The 23,520-nt window shown below is 42.5% G+C and overlaps 1 protein-coding gene across 1 annotated transcript in view; it reads right to left on the bottom strand.

Annotated features, from left to right (window-relative positions):
• Nucleotides 1–240: 240 nt before the first annotated feature.
• Nucleotides 241–23,520, bottom strand: part of LOC311100377 (zinc finger protein 281-like) — a 43,137-nt gene continuing 19,857 nt past the window's right edge. Inside the window, exons 6-7 of the mRNA XM_084141270.1 lie at nt 5,111–5,229; nt 241–4,407 (exon numbers count right to left, since the gene is read on the bottom strand). Coding sequence (XP_083997396.1) covers nt 2,821–4,407; nt 5,111–5,229 — 1,706 coding nt within the window. The 3' untranslated portion in view covers nt 241–2,820. The remainder of the gene's footprint in view (nt 4,408–5,110; nt 5,230–23,520) is intronic.

The raw sequence follows: 23,520 nt of genomic DNA on the forward strand, positions 1-23,520 counted from the left end.
TAACATTAGCAAGATTTTTAATACTACATTGCCATACATCAGGGTTCAAATCACGCTAACATTGATATTCCTGTTCTATGTAGAGTTCACTGCTCCCCGTAGACCCCTGTAATTCAAACCCTGCAAAAGATAATTGTGAGTCAATCCAATCACCAAAATGTGAGTTCTTGCCAGTCTTTAGTGGTTCAAACCAGACTAGACTCTTCACTATACCAATCAAGTCCAGTCGTACATTTTTTGTAACAAATGTTTTTATTGGCTTCTCTAATCAGTTTATAAATGCAATAACATGTACAGCCCTGGAAATCATATCACAAGGGTCTAGAACAAAAAGGACAGGGATGGGGAGGTGTCGGCTACAACATTTGGTGTTGTGGTGACAATCAGAAAAAAGCCATACAAAAACATCACATCATGCATATTGGAAGAAACAAAACGAAAATAATGAACACACATTTTTAGTGTTTTTGTACATTTTTGTAAACAATATCCTTCTAGAGATCATATGAAAACATTTATGGCAAGTAACAAAAATAAGGGATATAACAACATAAGAGAAATTAACATTTCTATGAGGCATCTAGAATACAACACTGCTTGGTGTGAAAAAAAAAGATAATACATTTTGCACTTCAATGAGTCAATTGCTCTTCTATAATTGTAAACACAAGCGGTGTTACATGATTATACAATATGTTTAACCTACACTACAAGTATTTTCACTACATACATGAAACGTGTGTCCCTGCTTTGTGACGCTTCAACAGTGATATGAGGTATATTTAGGTCAATCCTATCGTCTGATTCTCTCAGCCTCCCGCTCTCTTTTTTCTTTAAACGCATAGAGTGTGTTTTGGAGTGAAGTAGCTGGTCGGTCAGTCTTTTGTTCCCTGTGATCTGAGCAGCTTCAAAGTCTATCAGCTGTGGAGCTCACAGACGTTGGAAAATATCAACACTGGCTGCCGAGAGAGAATGGCTTGAGCCGCAGAAGACAAAGGCCATTGTTTTTTCTCGCAAAGTTTGAAAGACAGCATTTTGGGTTGGATGCATAACGTGAAGTTGAGCCTGTATCACTGAGGTTATTTTTTAGTATCAGGCCTGATTTCATAGGGTGAGGACAGATTGAGGTGCAGTGAATACTTGCACTTTCAAAACATTCTGTAAAAATGAACTCTTGCTTGGTTAAAGACATGCTACTTTGGCGACTAGTAAGTATTATTTTTACCTCCAGCTTTGAGCTGGATGTGTCGTTGTGTAGTTCATACATGCATAATATATATGAACAGAATCACTGTCTTACCTCAATTAGCCATGAAATCCCTGGTTTGAAATATATTTTTCTGGAAGCTGTGAACCGCCATTTTCCTTACATTTACCCCCACGTGGGACAGCCCCCTATCAATTCAAGTTTCAGCAAATGAGCTTCAGCCCCTCGCCATCTGAGTGACGCACACACAGTATAGCGAGAGAGCGGGTAATGACATTGTGCACATATCTGCACATTTGTGACATAGTACGCAATTTTCATGGACCACCTTTGGCTCGTGGGCATTACTTTGAGAAATCCTGGCTAAAAAGTACTCAAAAGTACCAGAGAATATTTTAAAGAATAAATACAGGAAAAATAGTTCGATTTTTTGCATCCAGTAGTCTTAGTACATCAGTGGGAATAAAAAAATTGTGGAGTTCCAGCATAATATCTGCACCTCTCGAAACAACTTAAATACAAAGAGGTACTCTCAGAACAATGGGTAACATACAATTATAACATATCATAATTTGTACAACCCCTCCACCTGACCAAACCGCAAAAAGACTAAAGCAAAAATACATCTAAATGCCCATGGTCATTCCCGTTCAACACCCTCACGCCCTATCCCACCCACCCCTGTTCAATTTTCTCCTCTAATAAAAATAATTTTGTTTTGCTCATCCTTAATTGGGTCAGGTTGTTTTTCATTTTCAATGAAGATTTAGTTTTTCAAAAGTGCTTGTTTGATTTCCATTGACAAAAAAAGGTAACAGCCAGGAGTGGAGGGCAAAGCGGTAAAAATGTTAGCGTGTGTTTTACATGTGGCCCTTTATGGAGGAAATGTGAGCAGTTGTTTTCACATTGACACAGAAGTACCATAATCTCTACACAGCTGCAAGTTGCGGAAAGGGTTGTTCGATGACGAAAACTGAACAGGAAGAGCCATTGAATTTGTTGCAGTATTTTTGTTCTGCCCTCCTCGAGGGATAAATAGTAACAAAGCTTTGTAGTTTCAAAGTACACCTGTAAAAAGTGTGCCAATTGCATCTCATAATACAAAGTTCTCCTTATTACACAATTTTGCCTTAATTCCTGAGTAATACAATTCTTGTAACAGACAACATATAACTTTTTTTTGCCATTTGAATTCTGGGCCTTTCCCTGACAAACTTCATTATTATTATTGTAATTATCAACATCATTCATTATTACTTTACAACTGTATGATGATTGGTAAAACAATGGTTTACACAGAAATAAAAATAATTAAGCAAGTTCATAGCTACCCCCTAATTTTTTGTTTTAAATTACATAAAAATCTAGGTTAAATTCATATCATAGCAACTACACTAACAAAATAAAGACTAAATACAGATTAAAAAAAGAGAATATCAAAAAATTGCATTTGAGGCCTTGAAGACCTTCCCTGGTAGAGTTCTCGTTATCAACATTTAAATGGCAGTGTTTACATTTTTTCCCCCCCCTTGCTACAAGAACAAAATGAAGAGGGGTATAAGGACACGAAGAAAAAAACAACACCCACAACTAGGTTCACCTAGTTTTAACCTTTACCTGAAACTTTGGCTTGTTGCGGTTTTCGATCCTGTACTAACTGGCTCGCTGACGTCAGCTAACAAACTGGTATACCCTGAGAATTCTGACACGGTAGTCCGTATTCGGTGGTCGACCTCGGCCCTGGGGTCAGCGCTGTAGCCCAGTGGGGTATGGCGGCCCGACTTGAACTGGGAGCCAAAGGCCTGGGCGAAGTTCTCGATCTGGTAGGTAGCCCGCAGGTCCACTTCCTTGGGTGCATCCAGGTCGGAGTAGTTGCCGGAGCCATTGGTGCCGTTGCTCCTGTTGCCCTTGGCACCCTGCTCCTTGGGGGCTCCGCCGGCAGCCGTCAGCTCCTGGGGTGTGAGCTGGAACCCAGGGGAGTGGTGCTGCTTCTCCAGCTGCTCGGTAAGCTCCTGAGAGGGGGTGAGCTGCTGGTGGCCACTGAGGTGGAAGGCCGGCTGGGAGGGGGAGCCTACCAGCATGCCATAGTGGGACTTAGAGGATGACAACGAGGAAGAGGAAACTGCGGGGATGGGCAACGGCGAGGAGATGGCTGACGGGTAGCCACATTCCAGCGGGGATGTAGTGTAGACATGCTTGTCAGGGAAGAGGGGCCCCGTGGGGCTGGAGCTGCTAGAGAGCAGAGGGAAGGGCCTGCTGGGGCCCAGAGTGGGGAAGGGCCCGCTGTGGCTGGTGCGCTCCAGGGCCTGCAGCAGGAATTTGGAGTACTCGCTCATCACCACCTGCTTGTCGCCGCCGTTGGGTGAGTCGTCATCCAGCTCTGAGGTGACAGGCGCAGCCGGCTGCAGGTCCACGTGGTGCGGGCCACTGCTGTCGGTGAGGTCAAAGGTCACGTCGTTGTGGTGGTGGTGGTGCGTGTTGTCTGACTTGTGGCTGTAGTGGTCCAGCAGGCTCTGGAGCACCTCGTCTGGGATGCCTGACTTGTCGTGGTGCTTGAGGTCCAGGGGCAAGGCGTCCAGCATGGCCAGGGTGGGCTCGTTGTGGTGGCCCAGCGAGCCCTGAATCACACTGCTGGACTGGCCCATGTGGAGGGAGGGCACCCCATAGTCGTTGTTGGCCATATGTTGAAGGTAGCGACGCTTCTTCACAAACTGCATGGCGTCATCGTAGTTGTTGCTGGTGGCTGACAGGCCCTGCTTGATGCCCCCACCGGAGGAGCCCTGGAGGAGGCCCATGGCCTCGAGCCCTGAGCCCCCCACAAGCTCCATGGAGCCCTGCTTCTGAGACAGCAGCTTCTGCCCCTCGTCCTCCATGGAGTGGAGGTGCTTCTTGGCCTTCTTGAACACCAGCTTGGGTGTGAGGCCCTGCATGCTGGGCCCGAGGTCGGAGTCCTGCAGGCCCCCTGACGACGCAGTGGCGGCCGCAGCCTTCTTACGCTTGCGCTCGCTGCCTTCGCCTGCGTTTTTGGACTTGCCCCTCTTGCGTCCAGAGGTGGTGGTAGCATTTCCCTGAGTGAGTGAGTAGTTACCCTGGCTCATGTCCGTGTCGGCCAGCTGCAGCATGCTGGGGTCTAGGCCCTTCTTTATGGCTTCTCCACAGGACCGCTTGTGCTTCAGTAACCGATCCGTCCTCGAGAAAAACTACAGGGGGAACGGGGGGAGACGCACAGTAGAAAACAATTTCTAGTCACCCGATTGAGAAAATCGATCAACGACAACAAAATGTATTTGCCCACTGTTAGATGCACCCAAAGTCCTCTCGACCAATCGTTACTATTCAAAACAATTGATGACAGAGCACATTGCAAGCATCCAACAGTGTGGATTGCCCATGATATTTTGAGCAAACAAATAGGCTAGATTGAGACAAACCGCAAACATCAGTGTGACATCATGAACTGGCATTGTCAATCGGACCTGGGTTCAAGTACATGGGTATTTAAGTATTCGTTATTTAAATACTTATTGTCTGTGTATTTGAGAGACTTTCAAATAAATGTGGCCAAATCAGCCTATTTCTATTTGAAAGTTAAATTCCTTTAAATGGCTGAAACCATTTTCAAATACTTATCTCCAAATACATTATCTGAAATACGCCTAGGACCAAACAAACCTGAGTTTTAATGCATGGCGTATTGACATGTGTATTTGAGTATTTTCAAATACATGCCAATATTCAACTACTTGAAATCTATGCCATTTTTCTAAATACTTACTTTTAAATGTCTTTGAAAATAATTGAAATACCCTAAATAGTATTTAAACACAGGTCTGTTGTCAATCAAAAATATTTGTATCTGCTTTGAGGGTAAATCCTAGCTACCCTTGTGACTAACTGACTGACCTGTTGGCAGGTGTCACATCTGTATGGCTTCTCTCCGCTGTGGGTCCTCTTGTGCCGCTCCATGTGGTACTTCTGGATGAAGCACATGTTACACTGGTCACAGCTGAAGGGCTTCTCTCCTGAGAAATGAATGGGACAACATTGGCAGTTAGAACCAAATGTACTCACTCAAAGCTAGGGCTGAGCCATTAACCGATATTACTCCATTCAAATGTTTTTGTTGTTGTTGTATTTTACAAAATTTTTCGATCGTCTCATCGCTGCAACTCCCCAACGGGCTCGGGATGCGAAGGTCGAGTCATGTGTCTGTAGTGACGCCTCTAGCACCGCGATGCAGTATCTTAGACCGCTGCGCCACTTGGGAGGCACTACATTTTCAATTTTTAACAACTAATTGACTGACATTGGTTCAATTATTTGTTTTTATTTATTATTATTTTATTTTTTTACACCAAATACAAACATATACATACGAACAACAACTTATAGACGCACACAACGACTACATCTCCTCTGCCCAGACCCGCATGCTCACACCTCCATCCCTAGTGCCTGCATTATTGTTTACCACATGGCCTTAAATTGTACCAATTCGTTTCTCTCGGTCACCGATGCTATTTCAATAATACATCATTAGATTTTTCCATTGTGTTAATGAAGGTGGATTAATTGATTTCCAAGTATTTCATATCAGTTTTTTTCAAGATGAGAAGAGAATTGTCCAGCCCATTGGGTATCTCACTATATCCCCATATGCCATGTCTTGAAATATGCAGACAGACATTGTAATATTTCTGACAGCCAACTTCCTAGCTCCGCCCATAACTTTTGGACTTTATAGCATTCCCAGAAAGCATGGATTATTGAATCATTGTTAGTTTTACACTTAAAACATGACTCTGCCGTTGGGCTGTAGAATTTGTGATTAGTTTATACTGAATTAAGCATACATTTTCGTTAACTGTAATTTCATTAGTTATGCTCCAACTTCCCCTCCCATCTTGTGCCAACATCAGTTCTTTCAAGTCTTGGTTTCAATAGTTTATATTGTTTTCTAAGAGTTTGTCAGTTGGATATGCTCTCTGCAAGGTGTTGTACAGTGGGGAAAAAAAGTATTTAGTCAGCCACCAATTGTGCAAGTTCTCCCACTTAAAAAGATGAGAGAGGCCTGTAATTTTCATCATAGGTACACGTCAACTATGACAGACAAAATGAGAGAAAAAAATCCAGAAAATCACATTGTAGGATTTTTAATGAATTTATTTGCAAATTATGGTGGAAAATAAGTTTTTGGTCAATAACAAAAGTTTCTCAATACTTTGTTATATACCCTTTGTTGGCAATGACACAGGTCAAACGTTTTCTGTAAGTCTTCACAAGGTTTTCACTCCCTCCAAAGATTTTCTATGGGGTTGAGATCTGGAGACTGGCTAGGCCACTCCAGGACCTTGAAATGCTTCTTACGAAGCCCCTTCTTCGTTGCCCGGGCGGTGTGTTTGGGATCATTGTCATGCTGAAAGACCCAGGCACGTTTCATCTTCAATGCCCTTGCTGATGGAAGGAGGTTTTCACTCAAAATCTCACGATACATGGCCCCATTCATTCTTTCCTTTACACTGATCAGTCGTCCTGGTCCCTTTGCAGAAAAACAGCCCCAAAGCATGATGTTTCCACCCCCATGCTTCACAGTAGGTATGGTGTTCTTTGGATGCAACTCAGCATTCTTTGTCCTCCAAACACAACGAGTTGAGTTTTAACCAAAAAGTTATATTTTGGTTTCATCTGACCATATAACATTCTCCCAATCCTCTTCTGGATCATCCAAATGCACTCTAGCAAACTTCAGACGGGCCTGGACATGTACTGGCTTAAGCAGGGGGACACGTCTGGCACTGCAGGATTTGAGTCCCTGGCGGCGTAGTGTGTTACTGATGGTAGGCTTTGTTACTTTGGTCCCAGCTCTCTGCAGGTCATTCACTAGGTCCCCCCGTGTGGTTCTGGGATTTTTGCTCACCGTTCTTGTGATCATTTTGACCCCACGGGGTGAGATCTTGCGTGGAGCCCCAGATCGAGGGAAATTATCAGTGGTCTTGTACGTCTTCCATTTCCTAATAATTGCTCCCACAGTTGATTTCTTCAAACCAAGCTGCTTACCTGTTGCAGATTCAGTCTTCCCAGCCTGGTGCAGGTCTACAATTTTGTTTCTGGTGTCCTTTGACAGCTCTTTGGTCTTGGCCATAGTGGAGTTTGGAGTGTGACTGAGGTTGTGGACAGGTGTCTTTTATACTGATAACAAGTTCAAACAGGTGCCATTAATACAGGTAACGAGTGGAGGACAGAGGAGCCTCTTAAAGAAGAAGTTATAGGTCTGTGAGACCCAGAAATCTTGCTTGTTTGTAGGTGACCAAATACTTATTTTCCACCATAATTTGCAAATAAATTCATTAAAAATCCTACAATGTGATTTTCTGGATTTTTTTCCCTCAATTTGTCTGTCATAGTTGACGTGTACCTATGATGAAAATTACAGGCCTCTCATCTTTTTAAGTGGGAGAACTTGCACAATTGGTGGCTGACTAAATACATTTTTTCCCCACTGTATATCTTCCCTATTAGGAATGTTAACTGTTAGTTAGCCACCGAAAATAAATTGGACTGATCATGCTTTTCGGTCTATAGGTTAAGTTGCATTATTTTGTGGAATGAAATTGGCATGTGTATTTTTGTGTCTTTGGTGTGAAATCCAATTTGAACTGTAATACAACCAAGAATGCACTTGGAAGCTTTCACATCCGCTAGAGGCCTTGCCTGGGAGCTGAGGGAAAATGAAGCATGCCAAACGCAGCTCTGTGTGGGACCATTTCGTTCAAAAGGGTGATGAAGTTTGCTGCAAGCTTTGCAATGCTTATTAAAATTCAGCAGCAGTACCAGCACGACGAGGCATCACATCAAGAACAAACACCCGCGCGCCATATCGGTAGAGGATGCTTGCAGCCGACCATCACGTTGATTCTAGCGGGGAAACTGTGTGATGCGTGCCAGTCTGATGTGATCACACAGTTGGTGTGTAGAATGATTGATAGCGATATGATGCCAATCGGTGTGGTCGAGGGAGAGCGCTTAAGGGAGTTCATTCGTTACCTTGAGCCAGAGTACTGCATGCCATCAAGAGGTACGATAACAAATTGAATTGAAAAGCACTACAAGAAGAAAAAAGTGCTGAAAGTGATGCTAGCCACAGCCGACAAGTTTGCTCGCACAACTGACTGTTGGACTGGACTGCGCTGCCCATTGAAGATCAACATCACCATGACATGCCACTTTGACGTTGACTGGGTGATGGAATCAACGGTCATCCTGACACTGAGTCTATCCATCAGACACACAACTGACAACCTCGCGGAGAAGCTGACCAGTGCTGTTGAGACACGGGGACTCAATGACGCACACAACATTGTGGCAGCCAATTCTCCTGCTCGCGTCCCCTGGGACTCCTTACCATACTATGCACACACAATTCAACTCGCCATCAACGACGGCTTCAATATGTATGTGTGTCGCGTGATTGTTGCTACTGGGAGGCTGGTTAGACACTTTAACCATAGCCATCAAGACATTGGAAGCCAAGCAAGTCCAAATGCAGCTGCCGCAGCACCACCTGTTCCAGTCATGTAAGACACGCTGGAACGCGGTCTGTGACATGTTTGAGAGGTTGGTGGATCAGAGGTGGACAGTGACAGCCGACCGGACCATCAAGGCCTCTCGCGCTCCCAGACGATCACTGGCAAATAATGACGGAGATCAAGCCTGTCTTGGCAACCCTGAAATGCACAACCACTGTCATGTCACCCCATCACATTAATCCTCCTGCAAACACACCTCCTCTGCAGAGAGGATGACAGCTGGTGGGTGTTAGAGTTCAAGGGTAAAGTTTGGGAGTCCCTAATCTATATTAAAATGAGGCTAATAGTGTTATTAAAATCACTACAGAGAGGGAAAAAAGTATTTGATCCCCTGCTGATTTTGTACGTTTGCCCACTGACAAAGACATGATCAGTCTATAATTTTAATGGTAGGTTTATTTGAACAGTGAGAGACAGAATAACAAAAAAATCCAGAAAAACGCATGTCAAAAATGTTATACATTGATTTGCATTTTAATGAGGGAAATAAGTATGACCCCCTCTCAATCAGAAAGATTTCTGGCTCCCAGGTGTCTTTTATACAGGTAACGAGCTGAGATTAGGAGCACACTCTTAAAGGGAGTGCTCCTAATCTCAGTTTGTTACCTGTATAAAAAGACACCTGTCCACAGAAGCAATCAATCAATCAGATTCCAAACTCTCCACCATGGCCAAGACCAAAGAGCTCTCCAAGGATGTCAGGGACAAGATTGTAGACCTACACAAGGCTGGAATGGGCTACAAGACCATCGGCAAGCAGCTTGGTAAGAAGGTGACAACAGTTGGTGCGATTATTCGCAAATGGAAGAAAGACAAAAGAACTGTCAATCTCCCTCGGCCTGGGGCTCCATGCAAGATCTCACCTCGTGGAGTTGCAATGATCATGAGAACGGTGAGGAATCAGCCCAGAACTACACGGGAGGATCTTGTCAATGATCTCAAGGCAGCTGGTACCATAGTCACCAAGAAAACAATTGGTAACACACTACGCCGTGAAGGACTGAAATACTGCAGCGCCCGCAAGGTCCCCCTGCTCAAGAAAGCACATATACAGGCCCGTCTGAAGTTTGCCAATGAACATCTGAATGATTCAGAGGAGAACTGGGTGAAAGTGTTGTGGTCAGATGAGACCAAAATCAAGCTCTTTGGCATCAACTCAACTCGCCGTGTTTGGAGGAGGAGGAATGCTACCTATGACCCCAAGAACACCATCCCCACCGTCAAACATGGAGGTGGAAACATTAGGCTTTGGGGATGTTTTTCTGCTAAAGGGGATAGGACAACTTCACCGCATCAAAGGGACGATGGACGGGGCCATGTACCGTCAAATCTTGGGTGAGAACCTCCTTCCCTCAGCCAGGGCATTGAAAATGGGTCGTGGATGGGTATTCCAGTATGACAATGACCCAAAACACACGGCCAAGGCAACAAAGGAGTGGCTCAAGAAGAAGCACATTAAGGTCCTGGAGTGGCCTAGCCAGTCTCCAGACCTTAATCCCATAGAAAATCTGAGGAGGGAGCTGAAGGTTCGAGTTGCCAAACGTCAGGCTTGAAACCTTAATGACTTGGAGAAATCTGCAAAGAGGAGTGGGACAAAATTCCTCCTGAGATGTGTGCAAACCTGGTGGCTAACTACAAGAAACGTCTGACCTCTGTGATTGCCAACAAGGGTTAAACCACCAAGTACTAAGTCATGTTTTGCAAAGGGGTCAAATACTTATTTCCCTCATTAAAATGCAAATCAATTTATAACATTTTTTACATGCATTTTTCTGGATTTTGTTGTTGTTATTCTGTCTCTCACTGTTCAAATAAACCTACCATTAAAATTATAGACTGATCATGTCTTTGTCAGTGGGCAAACGTACAAAATCAGCAGGGGATCAAATACTTTTTTCCCCTCACTGTATATTGTAGGCAAGTAGTAGCCAATTGTTAGTCATTGTCTTATTGAAAGAATTAGTAGAACGAAAACGATTCATTTTTTCACATTTATGAACGATTTTTGAAGGATAGGATATGCAAAACGGTATATTTATTTCACAGGTGGACGCTGATAATCTGACCTCAATGGGACACCTCATCGCATCGATGTTGGACCCTCGCCACAAGCATCTGCAATTTATTTTGCCAGCTGAGAGTGTAACCGCAAAAACAAAGCTGCTCGAGTTGGGAGGGTCGGTGGACTTGGCATCCACTGACACAGATGTGACTGCGTCAAATGGAGAGGCCCCTGATGCTGCTGAGAGAGAGGGTGACGGATCGAGCCAGGGAGCTTTGGGTCCTCAGCGGCAATGTGGGAACGACAACAACGCCATGCTGTTACTCCTTGGGTGTGACTACAGCCCCCCACTTGAGAGAGGGGCAGAAAACGAGGTGAACAAGTACTTGAGAGACATCTCCCCATCACTCGATGAGAATCCACTTCACTGGTGGAAAGTCAACAGCGCAAGATTCCCGAGGCTCGCCACTTTAGCAAGGCGCTACTCATCCATTCCCGGGACATCGGTGCCCACAGAGGGTGTTCTCAGCTGCTGGATTGTCAACAGACTGTGCACAAGACTAACCCCACAGCACGTTGATCTTCCGCAACAAAAATGGTTGACACCCAGAGTAAAGTTAAACTATACAAATATAGGCCTATTGTTTTCTTAGGCTACATTTATTTGCCACAGTATTTGTTTCAAGTGTAGGCATACAATTTGCTGACGATAGTCCACTTCGAAGGGTCTACTGTTAATTGAAAGAACAATATTAATGGTTTTGTAAATAAATTGGAAATGCTAAATAGATTGTTGTTTATTTATTTTCAATGGACAGCACCTCGAATGTGGCGCCAGAGCACATGCGAAACAGGTATAGTCAGCGGAGCTCTGTGGTGCTGAATGAAAAGTGCCTCTGTCTTGTATTTTCTGTAGGGCACGTCATTTTACGGTTTTGAGAAAATTTAACCACTTGTTGACCGGTTAATGAGGGTTGGTTAGTTGGGTGAAATTTGCATCCCTATTACCTATCATATGAAAATCCTTTTCTGACTCAAATAAGATTTCCTCAAGGTTGCATTGATGTCCAAATCATTACAAATCGACATTTTGTGATATAAAACATTTTAGCTGCATGTATTTAAAACGATCTACATTGGTCAGTCCAAAATTACTTTTTAATTCTGTAATGGAAATAAATGTATTTCCGGTTACCAAGTCATTTACGGTTTCTCTGCCTTTAGTTTTCCACGTGGAGCAATTTATCTGTAAATTCTGAAAAGCTATGTAAGGACTGTTCCATAAGGTTGTGTTTATAGGGAGTGATATTGGTTCTTGTCGAATCCAGTGCATTCGGAAATTATTCAGACCCCTTCATTTTCCACATTGTTACGTTACAGCCTTATTCTAAAATTGATTAAATTGTTAGTTTTTTTCATCAGTCTATACACAATACCCCATAAAGAAAAAGCAAAAACAGGTTTAGAAATTTTTGCAAATTTATAAAAAACAAAAAACAAATCCCTCATAAGTATTCTGACCCTTTGCTATGAGACTCGAAATTGAGCTCAAGTGCATCCTGTTTCCATTGATCATCCTTGAGATGTTTCTACAGCTTGATTGGAGTCCACTAGTGGTACATCCAATTGATTGGACATGATTTGGAAAGGCACACACCTGTCTATATAAGGTCCCACAGTTGACAGTGCATGTCAGAGCAAAAACCAAGCCATGAGGTCGAAGGAATTGTCCGTAGAGCCCCGAGACAAGATTGTGTCGAGGCACAAATCTGGTGAAGGGTACCAATAAATGTCTGCAGCATTGAAGGTCCCCAAGAACACAGTGGCCTCTAACATTCTAAAATGGAAGAAGTTTGGAACCACCAAGACTCTTCCTAGAGTTGGCCGCCCGGCCAAACTTAGCAATCGGGGGAGAAGGGCCTTTGTCAGGGAGGTGACCAAGAACCCGATGGTCACTCTGACAGAGCTCCAGAGTTCCTCTGTGGAGATGGGAGAACCTTCCAGAAGGAAAACCATCTCTGCAGCACTCCACCAATCAGGCCTTTATGGTAGAGTGGCCAGACGGAAGCCACTCCTCAGTAAAAGGCACATGACAGCCCGCTTGGAATTTGCCAAAAGGCACCTAAAGGACTCTCAGACCATGAGAAATAAGATTATCTGGTCTGATGAAACCAAGATTGAACACCTTGGCCTGAATGCCAAGCTACATGTCTGGAGATAACCTGGCACCATCCCTACGGTGAAGCATGGTGGTGGCAGCATCATCATGCTGTGGGGATATTTTTCAGCGGCAGGGACTGGGAGACTAGTCAGGATTGAGGGAAAGATGAACGGAGCAAAGTACAGAGATCCTTGATGAAAACCTGCTCCAGAGCGCTCAGGACCTCAGACTGGGGCGAAAGTTCACCTTCAACAGGACAACAACCAGAAGCACACCGCCAAGACAACGCAGGAGTGGCTTCGGGACAAGTCTCTGAATGTCCTTGAGTGGGCCAGCCAGAGGCCGGACTTGAACCCGATCGAACATCTCTGGAGAGACCTGAAAATAGCTGTGCAGTGATCCTCCCCATCCAACCTGACAGAGCTTGAGGATCTGCAGAGAGTAATGGGAGAAACTTCCCAAATACAGGTGTGCCAAGCTTGTATCATCATACCCAAGAAGACTCGAGGCTGTAATAACTGCCAAATGTGCTTCAACAATGTACTGTGTAAAGAATACTTATGGAAATGTAATATTTAAGTTTATTTTTATACATCTGCAAAAATGTCTAAAAACCTGCTTTGTCATTATGGGGTATTGTGTGTAGATTGATGAGAAAAAACTATTTAATCAATTTTATAATAAGGCTGTGACGTAACAAAATGAGGAAAAAGTCAAGGGGTCTGAATACTTTCCAAATGCACTGTACCTTTCATTTTCTTCCATATCGTTATAGTGTTCTTAACTATGAAGTTCATGTTCATAGCTTTATCCTTTGAAAATAGACATGAAAATATTCTGGGGATGAGCATGCGCATCTTCAATATGTATGCATCGTTCCTCTTTATTGCATTTAACTATATGTCGCAAGTAAAAGCCTTGGGTAGCGAGTTGATGCAATTCCATGACTGGAAGGTTAAAAACACCCTCAGACTTAGGAAGAAGTAGAAATTTCATTTTTATTCTATTCATTGTCTTAGCCCATATAAAGTCTGTTATACTTTGTAAAGAATGTCTTTGTGCAGTAATTGGTATTACCGAAAATTAAAATTAAACTTTGGGAGCCATGCCATTTTAAAAGAGGTTAATTCTGCCTGTAAGATTTATGGGAAGATTATTCCATTGAATCTCTTAAGGATCGGACCCTTTCTTTCAATTTTCGCCTAAAATGACATACTCAAATCTAACTGTCTGTAGCTCATGACCTGAAGCAAGGATATGCATATTATTGATACCCCTTGAAAGGAAACACTAACATTTGTGGAAATGTGAAATTAATGTAGGAGAATAACACATTAGATCTGGTAAAAAAACACAAACAAAAAAAACATGCGTTATCTATTTATTTTTTTGTTCCATCATCTTTGAAATGCAACTGAAAGGCCACAATATAATATTGCAGTTTAGGCGCAATTTCGATTTTGGCCACTAGATGGCAGCGGTGTGTGTGTGCAAAGTTTCAGATTGATTTACATTTTTACATTTATGTCATTTAGCAGACGCTCTTATCCAGAGCGACTTACAGTTACTGAATACATTTTTTTTTTATATACTGGCCCCCCGTGGGAATCGAACCCACAACCCTGGCGTTGCAAACGCCATGCTCTTTTAACTGAGCTACATCCCTGCCGGCCATGCCCTCCCCTACCCTGGACGACGCTGGGCCAATTGTGCGCCGCCCATGAGTCTCCCGGTCACGGCCGGCTAACGACAGAGCCTGGATTCGAACCAGGATCTAGTGGCACAGTTAGCACTGCGATGCAGTGCCTTAGACCACTGCGCCACTCAGGAGACGTGTGCCACTCATTGATCCAGTGAAGCATTGCAATACTGGACTATTTTGTATCAAGTCTGCCCAAATGTGCCGAATTTTCAAGTACATACAAAAATTATATGGTAATACAAAATGTAAGTTTACACACTCCCAGGAATGTCATACATGATGGATCATTAGCTTATACACTAACTTCTACACATCTAGATGGCTGGCTGGGTGGGGGTGAGTGTGGAGCCAGAGACAGCAGGGGTTCAAACTGTAGAACCCAGTTCCTACATTTGAATATAAAAATTGATTTTATCAAACAAAACTATGCTACATTTTATCTCTGGGACCCTTAGGATGACAAATCAGAGCAAGATTACTGAATGTAAGTACATTATTTACCTTCAGAGGTGAATGTATCAAACCAGTTGCCGTGATACATTTTTGTTGTTTTGCACTCTCCTCAAACAATAGCATGGTATTTTTTCACTGTAATAGCTACTGTAAATTGGACAGTGCAGTTAGATTAACAAGAATTTAAGCTTTCTGCCCATATAAAGACATCTCTATGTCCTGGAAAGTTTGCTGTTACTTACAACAGTCATGCTAATCACGTTAGCTCAACCGTCCCATATAGGAGAGACCGATCCCGCAGAGGTTAATTAGATCTGCTTTCATATGGTTGAGTAATGGAATAAAATTATCTTTACATAGTTGCCACTTATTAACCCTTTAGACCCCAATATAATTATAGAAAGCTGCTGTAGATTACTGAGAATTTCAAGGTAACTGTAAATGTAAAATGAGCTTTGAGGAGGATTATTTAAGATACTGTTTGAAGAGGTAGGGTTTCAGAGGTTTTCGGAAGATGGGCATGGACTCTGCTGTCCTAGCCTCAGGGGGAAGCTGGTTCCACCCTTGGGGTGACAGGACAGAGAAGAGCTTGGACTGGGCTGAGCGAGAGCTCAGGAGGTATAGAAAACACACACATAGTTGACAAAGCTACAAAAGAGCAAAATTAGATAATCTGTAAATAACTAGGTAAGATACTCAAGTGAGAGAGTGGTGTGGAGCCTTCATCTCTTTCCTTCCTCGAACAACTCAGCAGAACCTTCTTTGTTTCGGCGATGGTCTTAGTTTTACGACAAAACCGCCACTTACAGCTGCCGCTGAGAAACCAGGGGAGACTGAAGAACTAACACTAATAGCTAATTGCCTGACAGAGGTGGAGAGCACACCTCCCTGTACAAATTGCTGATTGCCTAGAAGAGGCAAACAGACAGCTCAAAAACAAAGAACAAATGACAATTACATGATAACTTAGTTTTAAAGAACACAACCTCTTCTTTGATATGACACCACATTCATGTCAATAGGAATAACACTCATTTTGTCTTCCATTGTGTAAAGATACTCACTATCAAAAAACATAACACTCAACACAACAAAAAACCTAGAGTATTTAAATTGTAGTACATTTGACTAAATTACTAACTCAAAATGTACCAAGTATGATATATTATACTTATAAATATTATTTACATATAAATAAAACAATTATCCATAATGTGACCAGAATACAATATTCAGAAAGTATTTCAAAACCCACACAAAGTAGGCTATTTGATTGACAACAAATCTTACTTTTGTAACAATGTGCTCCTGTAAGTCGCTCTGGTTAAGAGCGTCTGCTAAATGACTAAAATGTAATGTAAATGTAATGTAAAAATGCTAACAACTAGTTTCTACACATCTCCCACTCTTTGCCCTGCGTCCACTCCAGATGCACATCACACACCCACTTGCGCCCTTCAAACTGCACCTGCTTTCTTATGAGTTACAACTCAGGCCACACGCCCTGGTGCCACACTCTTGGCTCCCCTCTTCCTGATACTGCAGCTATATCATAAAGTGAATGCACAAGCTGCATTTTGAATGCCTTCAGGGACCACCGCCTGCGGTTTCTGGGAAGGGGCCTTTGCAGGTTCCCCCACACAATGTACGCATTTATGATGGCAATGTTGAGCATCCCCCAAAACACATACTTCCACCATTTTCTACCTGTGCGTCCAACATTGTATTAGCTCCTCAGTTGGTCAAGCCCGCCCATTTTCTTGTTGTAGTCCATTACAAGCTCTGGACAGATATACAGTTGAAGTCAGAAGTTTACATACACCTTAGCCAAATACATTTAAACTCAGTTTTTCCCAATTCCTGACATTTAATCCTAGTAAAAGTGCACTGTCTTAGGTCAGTTAGGATCACCACTTTATTTTAAGAATGTGAAATGTCAGAATAATAGTAGAGAGAATGATTTATTTCAACTTATTTCTTACATCACATTCCCAGTGGGTCAGAAGTTTACATACACTCAATTAGTATTTGGTAGCATTGCCTTTAAATTGTTTAACTTGGGTCAAATGTTTCGGGTAGCCTTCCACAAGCTTCCCACAATAAGTTGGGTGAATGTTGGCCCATTCCTCCTGACAGAGCTGGTGTAACTGAGTCAGGTTCGTAGGCCTCCTTGTACGCACACGCCTTTTCAGTTCTGCCCACACATTTTCTATAGGATTGAGGTCAGGGCTTTGTGATGGCCACTCCGATACCTTGACTTTGTTGTCCTTAAGCCATTTTGCCACAACTTTGGAAGTATGCTTGGGGTCATTGTCCATTTGGAAGACCGATTTGCGACCAAGCTTTAACTTCCTGACTGATGTCTTGAGATGTTGCTTCAATATATCCACATCATTTTCCTTCCTCATGATGCCATCTATTTTGTGAAGTGCACCAGTCCCTCCTGCAGCAAAGCACCCCCACAGCATGATGTTGCCACCCCCGTGCTTCACGGTTGGGATGGTGTTCCTCGGCTTGCAAGCTACCCCCTTTTTCCTACAAACATAACAATGGTCATTATGGCCAAACAGTTATATTTTTGTTTCATCAGACCAGAGGACATTTCTCCAAAAAGTACGATCTTTGTCCCCATGCGTAGTCTGGCTTTTTTATGGCGGTTTTGGAGCAGTGGCTTCTTCCTTGCTGAGCAGCCTTTCAGGTTATGTCGATATAGGACTCTTCACAAGGTCCTTTGCTATTGTTCTGGGATTGATTTTCACTTTTCGCACCAAAGTACGTTAATTTCTAGCAGACAGAACGCGTCTCCTTCCTGAGCGGTATGACGGCTGCGTGGTCACATTGTGTTTATACTTGCGTACTATTGTTTGTACAGATGAACGTGGTACCTTCAGGCATTTGGAAATTGCTCCCAAGGATGAACCAGACTTTTCTGAGGTCTTGGCTGATTTCTTTTGATTTTCCCATGATGTCAAGCAAAGAGACACCGAGTTTGAAGGTAGGCCTTGAAATACATCCACAGGTACACCTCCAATTGACTCAAATGATGTAAATTAGCCTATCAGAAGCTTCTAAAACCATGACATCATTTTCTGGAATTGTCCAAGCTGTTTAAAGGCACAGTCAACTTAGTGTATGTAAACTTCTGACCCAACTGGAATTGTGATACAGTGAATTATAAGTTAAATAATCTGTCTGTAAACAATTGTTGGAAAAATGACTTGTGTCATGCACAAAGTAGATGTCCTAACCGACTTGCCAAAACTATAGTTTGTTAACAAGAAATTGGAGGAGTGGTTGAAAAACGAGTTAATGACTCCAACTTAAGTTTATTTAAACTTCGACTTCAAATGTAAGTTCCTACCACTTTTAAAAACAACTCCAAAACCCCTGCCACTGTCAACTGTGTGGTAGAAGGGTGAATGGTGGGACTTTGGGCAGACACACTCCATGGAAACGTAGGCTCCCCTCTCGGGTGTGATCTCACTCTTCCCCTCTCGGGTGTGATCTCACTCTTCCCCTCTCGGGTGTGATCTCACTCTTCCCCTCTCGGGTGTGATCTCACTCTTCCCCTCCCTCCTCTCCCTACTTCCGCCTCTCCCCCTCCTCCCTCCACTCCCTCCCTCCACTCCCAACCCCTCCCTCCACTCTCCCCTCCCTCTACGCTCCACATCTACCCCTCCAATCATCTCCAACTCCTCCCTGCCTTTTGCTGCTGAGCCCTGACTCTCCACATCACTTCCTACACTTTCACTGACCTAGAGGAACAGAGTAACAGAGGGAGAGGAGCAACAAATAGAATACAATTGTGGTCAGCAACATAATCTCTCTCTCCCTCTCACACCGACTCTTCCTTCCTCTCTTTTTCTCAACCATACACACTCTTCCTAATAAGGGGCTTCCATAATAAATTGTGTGATATAGTTACACGCCTCCCATTTCTCTCTCATCAACTCTTACCTGACAGACTAACTACAGTGTTCGTCAATGTTAGCTGATTAGTTACGAAGCTCAGTTCCCAAATTAATTGCATCAGTAGAAAACAGGACAAAACAAGCAACTTGTTAGCTGGCTATGTAAACAAATATCCAACTCATCATATGAGGTCCAGTGCGTTGGCATCTACTACCCTAACACGACAGCAAAGCTGTCAAATAATAGGAAAATTAGGCAATGTATAGCCTATGAATAAATTGCACCTAGCAAGCATGACAAACCATAACCGAAGCCCAACAGATAAACACATTACTCTAACCTTCATTTCGGTGGCTAGTTAGCTGGTTGTCTGTATGGCTAGCTAGTGAAAGTGACAGCTGAGGTTGACGCTTAGTGAGCGCAGCCCAAATTTACCGCTACACACAGTGTTCTTGCATGACAAACTAACTAGTTAGCTAGTTAGCTATAGCAAACAGCTTGGGCCGTTTCCCTATGAATTACATCGGTAGAAACAAGACAAAACAACCAACTAGTTAGCTGACTATATACAGCTAAACACTGCAACTATTTCCATGAGACAGAGAGCAATCAATCGAGCTCCACCGCTGATGTGCTCGCCTGTACCAACCAAGTTATGACATGACAGGACTTCCTAATCTCAGAGCTATTCCCCAAGTTTCACATCAAACATCGACAACACCAAACATATCTGCTGTTTAGTTATTTCACCCACCTCGACATTGTCGCTTTTCAAAGTGCAAGGACGTGTCCGAATCTGTATCACCAACCAACATAGATACAGCCGCTTTCATAGTGAAAAGTCATGTCCGCATCGACGCCGTCATTTTCAGTAATGAAGTAAAAAAAAAAAAAAAACAGCATACCCCATTTCTGGTTGATGACAAAAGCAACGCGAATACGACAGGTTGTTAGCAAGTTAATTTTGCGATATTGACACAGATAGTTAGAAAAACAAGGCCATTCGAGGCCGCTATAGTAATATCAAGAAAGGATGTCGACTGCCACTATGGGTTCTAAAGATTTAAGCATCCTAAGTATTTAATACTTTTTGGTGGTCCATTTTAAGGATTGCTGTAGATCGGGAGTTATTTTTATTTTACCTACTGCCATTATTTCGTTTGGGTCCTGTCTAATTGTTTCTGCAAACGGGACATCACCATCTTGTTCCCCTTTCTATAGCAATTTCATCAGATAACGTATTATTTGTGTATATTTTAGCTTTAGGACATTTATACAATATTTGTATTACATTTATTATTTTTAGCTGGAAAGTTAAAACCTTCCAGAGTTTTGAATAGAAAAGGCCATTCAAGACAGTCAAAAGACTTTTCAGTATCAACAGCCATTATTGATATTTACATTTTAGTCATTTAGCAGACGCTCTTATCCAGAGCGACTTACAGTTAGTGAGTGCATACATTTTTCATACTGGCCCCCCGTGGGAAACGAACCCACAACCCTGGCGTTGCAAGCGCCATGCTCTACCAACTGAGCTACACAGGGATAAAACGTTCTTGTTTTTTAGCGTATTGTATTAAACTGAAACATGTCAACTTGTCTATTTTTAATATACCATGTTTGATTGATATGTATCTGGTAAGACTTTTGCCATTCTATTGTTTATAAGCTTTGTTATTTTATTGTCACAATTTATTAAACTTCTGGGTCTATAATCAGCAGAGGACTCTCCACATTTTCCTGGTTTTAATATAACTGACATAAGTGTGCAAAGCTGTCATCAAGGCAAAGGGTGGCTACTTTGAAGAATCTAAAATATAACATATTTTGATGTGTTTAACACTTTTTGGGTTACTACATGATTCAATATGTTTTATTTCATAGTTTTGATGTCTGCACTATTATTCTACAATGTAGAAAACACAAGTACAAATAAAGAAAAACCCTTGAATGAGTAGGTGTGTCCAAACTCTTGACTGGTACTGTGTGTGTGTAATAGATATAGATATATATATATATATATATATATATATATATATATATATATATATATATTCTTTTTTATATACAGTGAGGGAAAAAAGTATTTGATCCCCTGCTGATTTTGTACATTTGCCCACTGAAAAATAAATGATTAGTCTATAATTTTAATGGTAGGTTTATTTGAACAGTGAGAGACAGAAGAACAACAAAAAAATCCAGAAAAACGCATGTCAAAAATGTTATAAATTGATTTGCATTTTAATTAGGGAAATAAGTATTTGACCCCTCTGCAAAACATTACTTAGTTCTTGGTGGGAAAACCCTTGTTGGCAATCACAGAGGTCAGACGTTTCTTGTAGTTGGCCACCAGGTTTGCACACATCTCAGGAGGGATTTTGTCCCACTCCTCTTTGCAGATCTTCTCCAAGTCATTAAGGTTGAGGCTGACGTTTGGCAACTCGAACCTTCAGCTCCCTCCACAGATTTTCTATGGGATTAAGGTCTGGAGACTGGCTAGGCCACTCGAGAACCTTAATGTGCTTCTTCTTGAGCCACTCATTTGTTGCCTTGGCCGTGTGTTTTGGGTCATTGTCATGCTGGAATACCCATCCACGACCCATTTCAATTCCCTGGCTGAGGGAAGGAGGTTCTCACCCAAGATTTGACGATACATGGCCCGTCCATCGTCCCTTTGATGCGGTGAAGTTGTCCTGTCCCCTTAGCAGAAAAACACCCCCAAAGCATAATGTTGCCGCCACCACACTTTCACCCAGTTCTCCTCTGAATCATTCAGATGTTCATTGGCAAACTTCAGACGGGCTTTCTTGAGCAGAGGGACCTTGCAGGCGCTGCAGGATTTCAGTCCTTCACGGCGTAGTGTGTTACCAATTGTTTTCTTGGTGACTATGGTCCCAGCTGCCTTGAGATCATTGACAAGATCCTCCTGTGTAGTTCTGGGCTGATTCCTCACCGTTCTCATGATCATTGCAACTCCACGAGGTGAGCTCTTGCATGGAGCCCCAGACTGAGGGAGATTGACAGTTCAATCTCACCAAGCTGCTTGGCGATGGTCTTGTAGCCCATTCCAGCCTTGTGTAGGTCTACAATCTTGTCCCCGACATCCTTGGAGAGCTCTTTGGTCTTGGCCATGGTGGAGAGTTTGGAATCTGATTGATTGATTGCTTCCGTGGACAGGTGTCTTTTATACAGGTAACAAACTGAGATTAGGAGCACTCCCTTTAAGAGTGTGCTCCTAATCTCAGCTCGTTACCTGTATAAAAGACACCTGGGAGCCAGAAATCTTTCTGATTGAGAGGGGGTCAAATACTTATTTCCCTCATTAAAATGCTAATCAATTTATAACATTTTTGACATGCGTTTTTCTGGATTTTTTTGTTGTTATTCTGTCTCACTGTTCAAATAAACCTACCATTAAAATTATAGACTGATCATTTCTTTGTCAGTGGGCAAACATACAAAATCAGCAGGGGATCAAATACTTTTTTCCCCCTCACTGTACACATTTTTAACCCCTTTTTTTGGGTAGGCACAAAACTAGATCCATACTACTTCCGGTTACATTCAGACAAGTCCCATGACACTTGTTTGTGGCAATCTCCCCTTTCCACAGCGGCGTCAGAGTTCGTAGCCCAAACGGTTCGGACGCTAAAAACAAAAGTTAGCACATCGACGGTACTGAATTCAGACGAGTCCTGTGGGGCTTGAGGGGGTCATAGAGCAAAACGGAGAACACCGTGTTTGTAGGACAAACCGCTGTAGGCCAAGACGTTTTGGTGAGAGATGCAGAAGGCCGCCATAGTGGATTGAGACGTAGCCCATGCAAAAAAAAAGCTTAACCTGCCGGATTTTGATAGCAATTTCTTTATTATGTTACTTAGATTGATGACTCCAGGGGCTTAGAAGCATCCCAAATTATATTGGGGTTCGGCTTTCCTCTGTCCTCTAGGTCTACATTTGTAATGGTAAAGATTTTAATTTCTTAATTTACATATTTAATCAATTGCAGGTCCAGAAGATGCGCTCTGTTAATTCACCAAGCTCTGTCGCTAAGTGTATTTTTATTGGCATAATTACATGACACTGGAGAATGATAGGATATTACTATATCATTAATTTTTGAATCCAGTAAATTATTGAGCATTAAAAAAATTAAGTCAATTCTTGAATAGCTTTTCTTACTTTGAGAAAAGAAGGTATAGTCTTTCGTAGTTGGGAAAAAATAATCTCCAGGTGTGCTGTTAATCATTTGTAGAGATGAAAAGGTTCAGCCTCTGGAGGCTCCCTAAGTTTACCTTTTATTACATCTGTCAATCTTATCGAATGTTAATTTAGGCCACCTGCTAAAATAATTGTTCCTGTCTGGATTTTATCAAAAAATTGTGGGATATACAATGAAATCATTGTGTATTTTTACTGTGTAGGGTACAATAAAAAATTAGGAAACAGCCTTCTTGGTACATGTGCTGGTATATAACGTAAAATGGTGTATTCCTA

This window comes from Coregonus lavaretus (assembly GCF_964263955.1).
Source record: "Coregonus lavaretus genome assembly, chromosome: 25".
Taxonomy (NCBI): Eukaryota; Metazoa; Chordata; class Actinopteri; order Salmoniformes; family Salmonidae; genus Coregonus; species Coregonus lavaretus.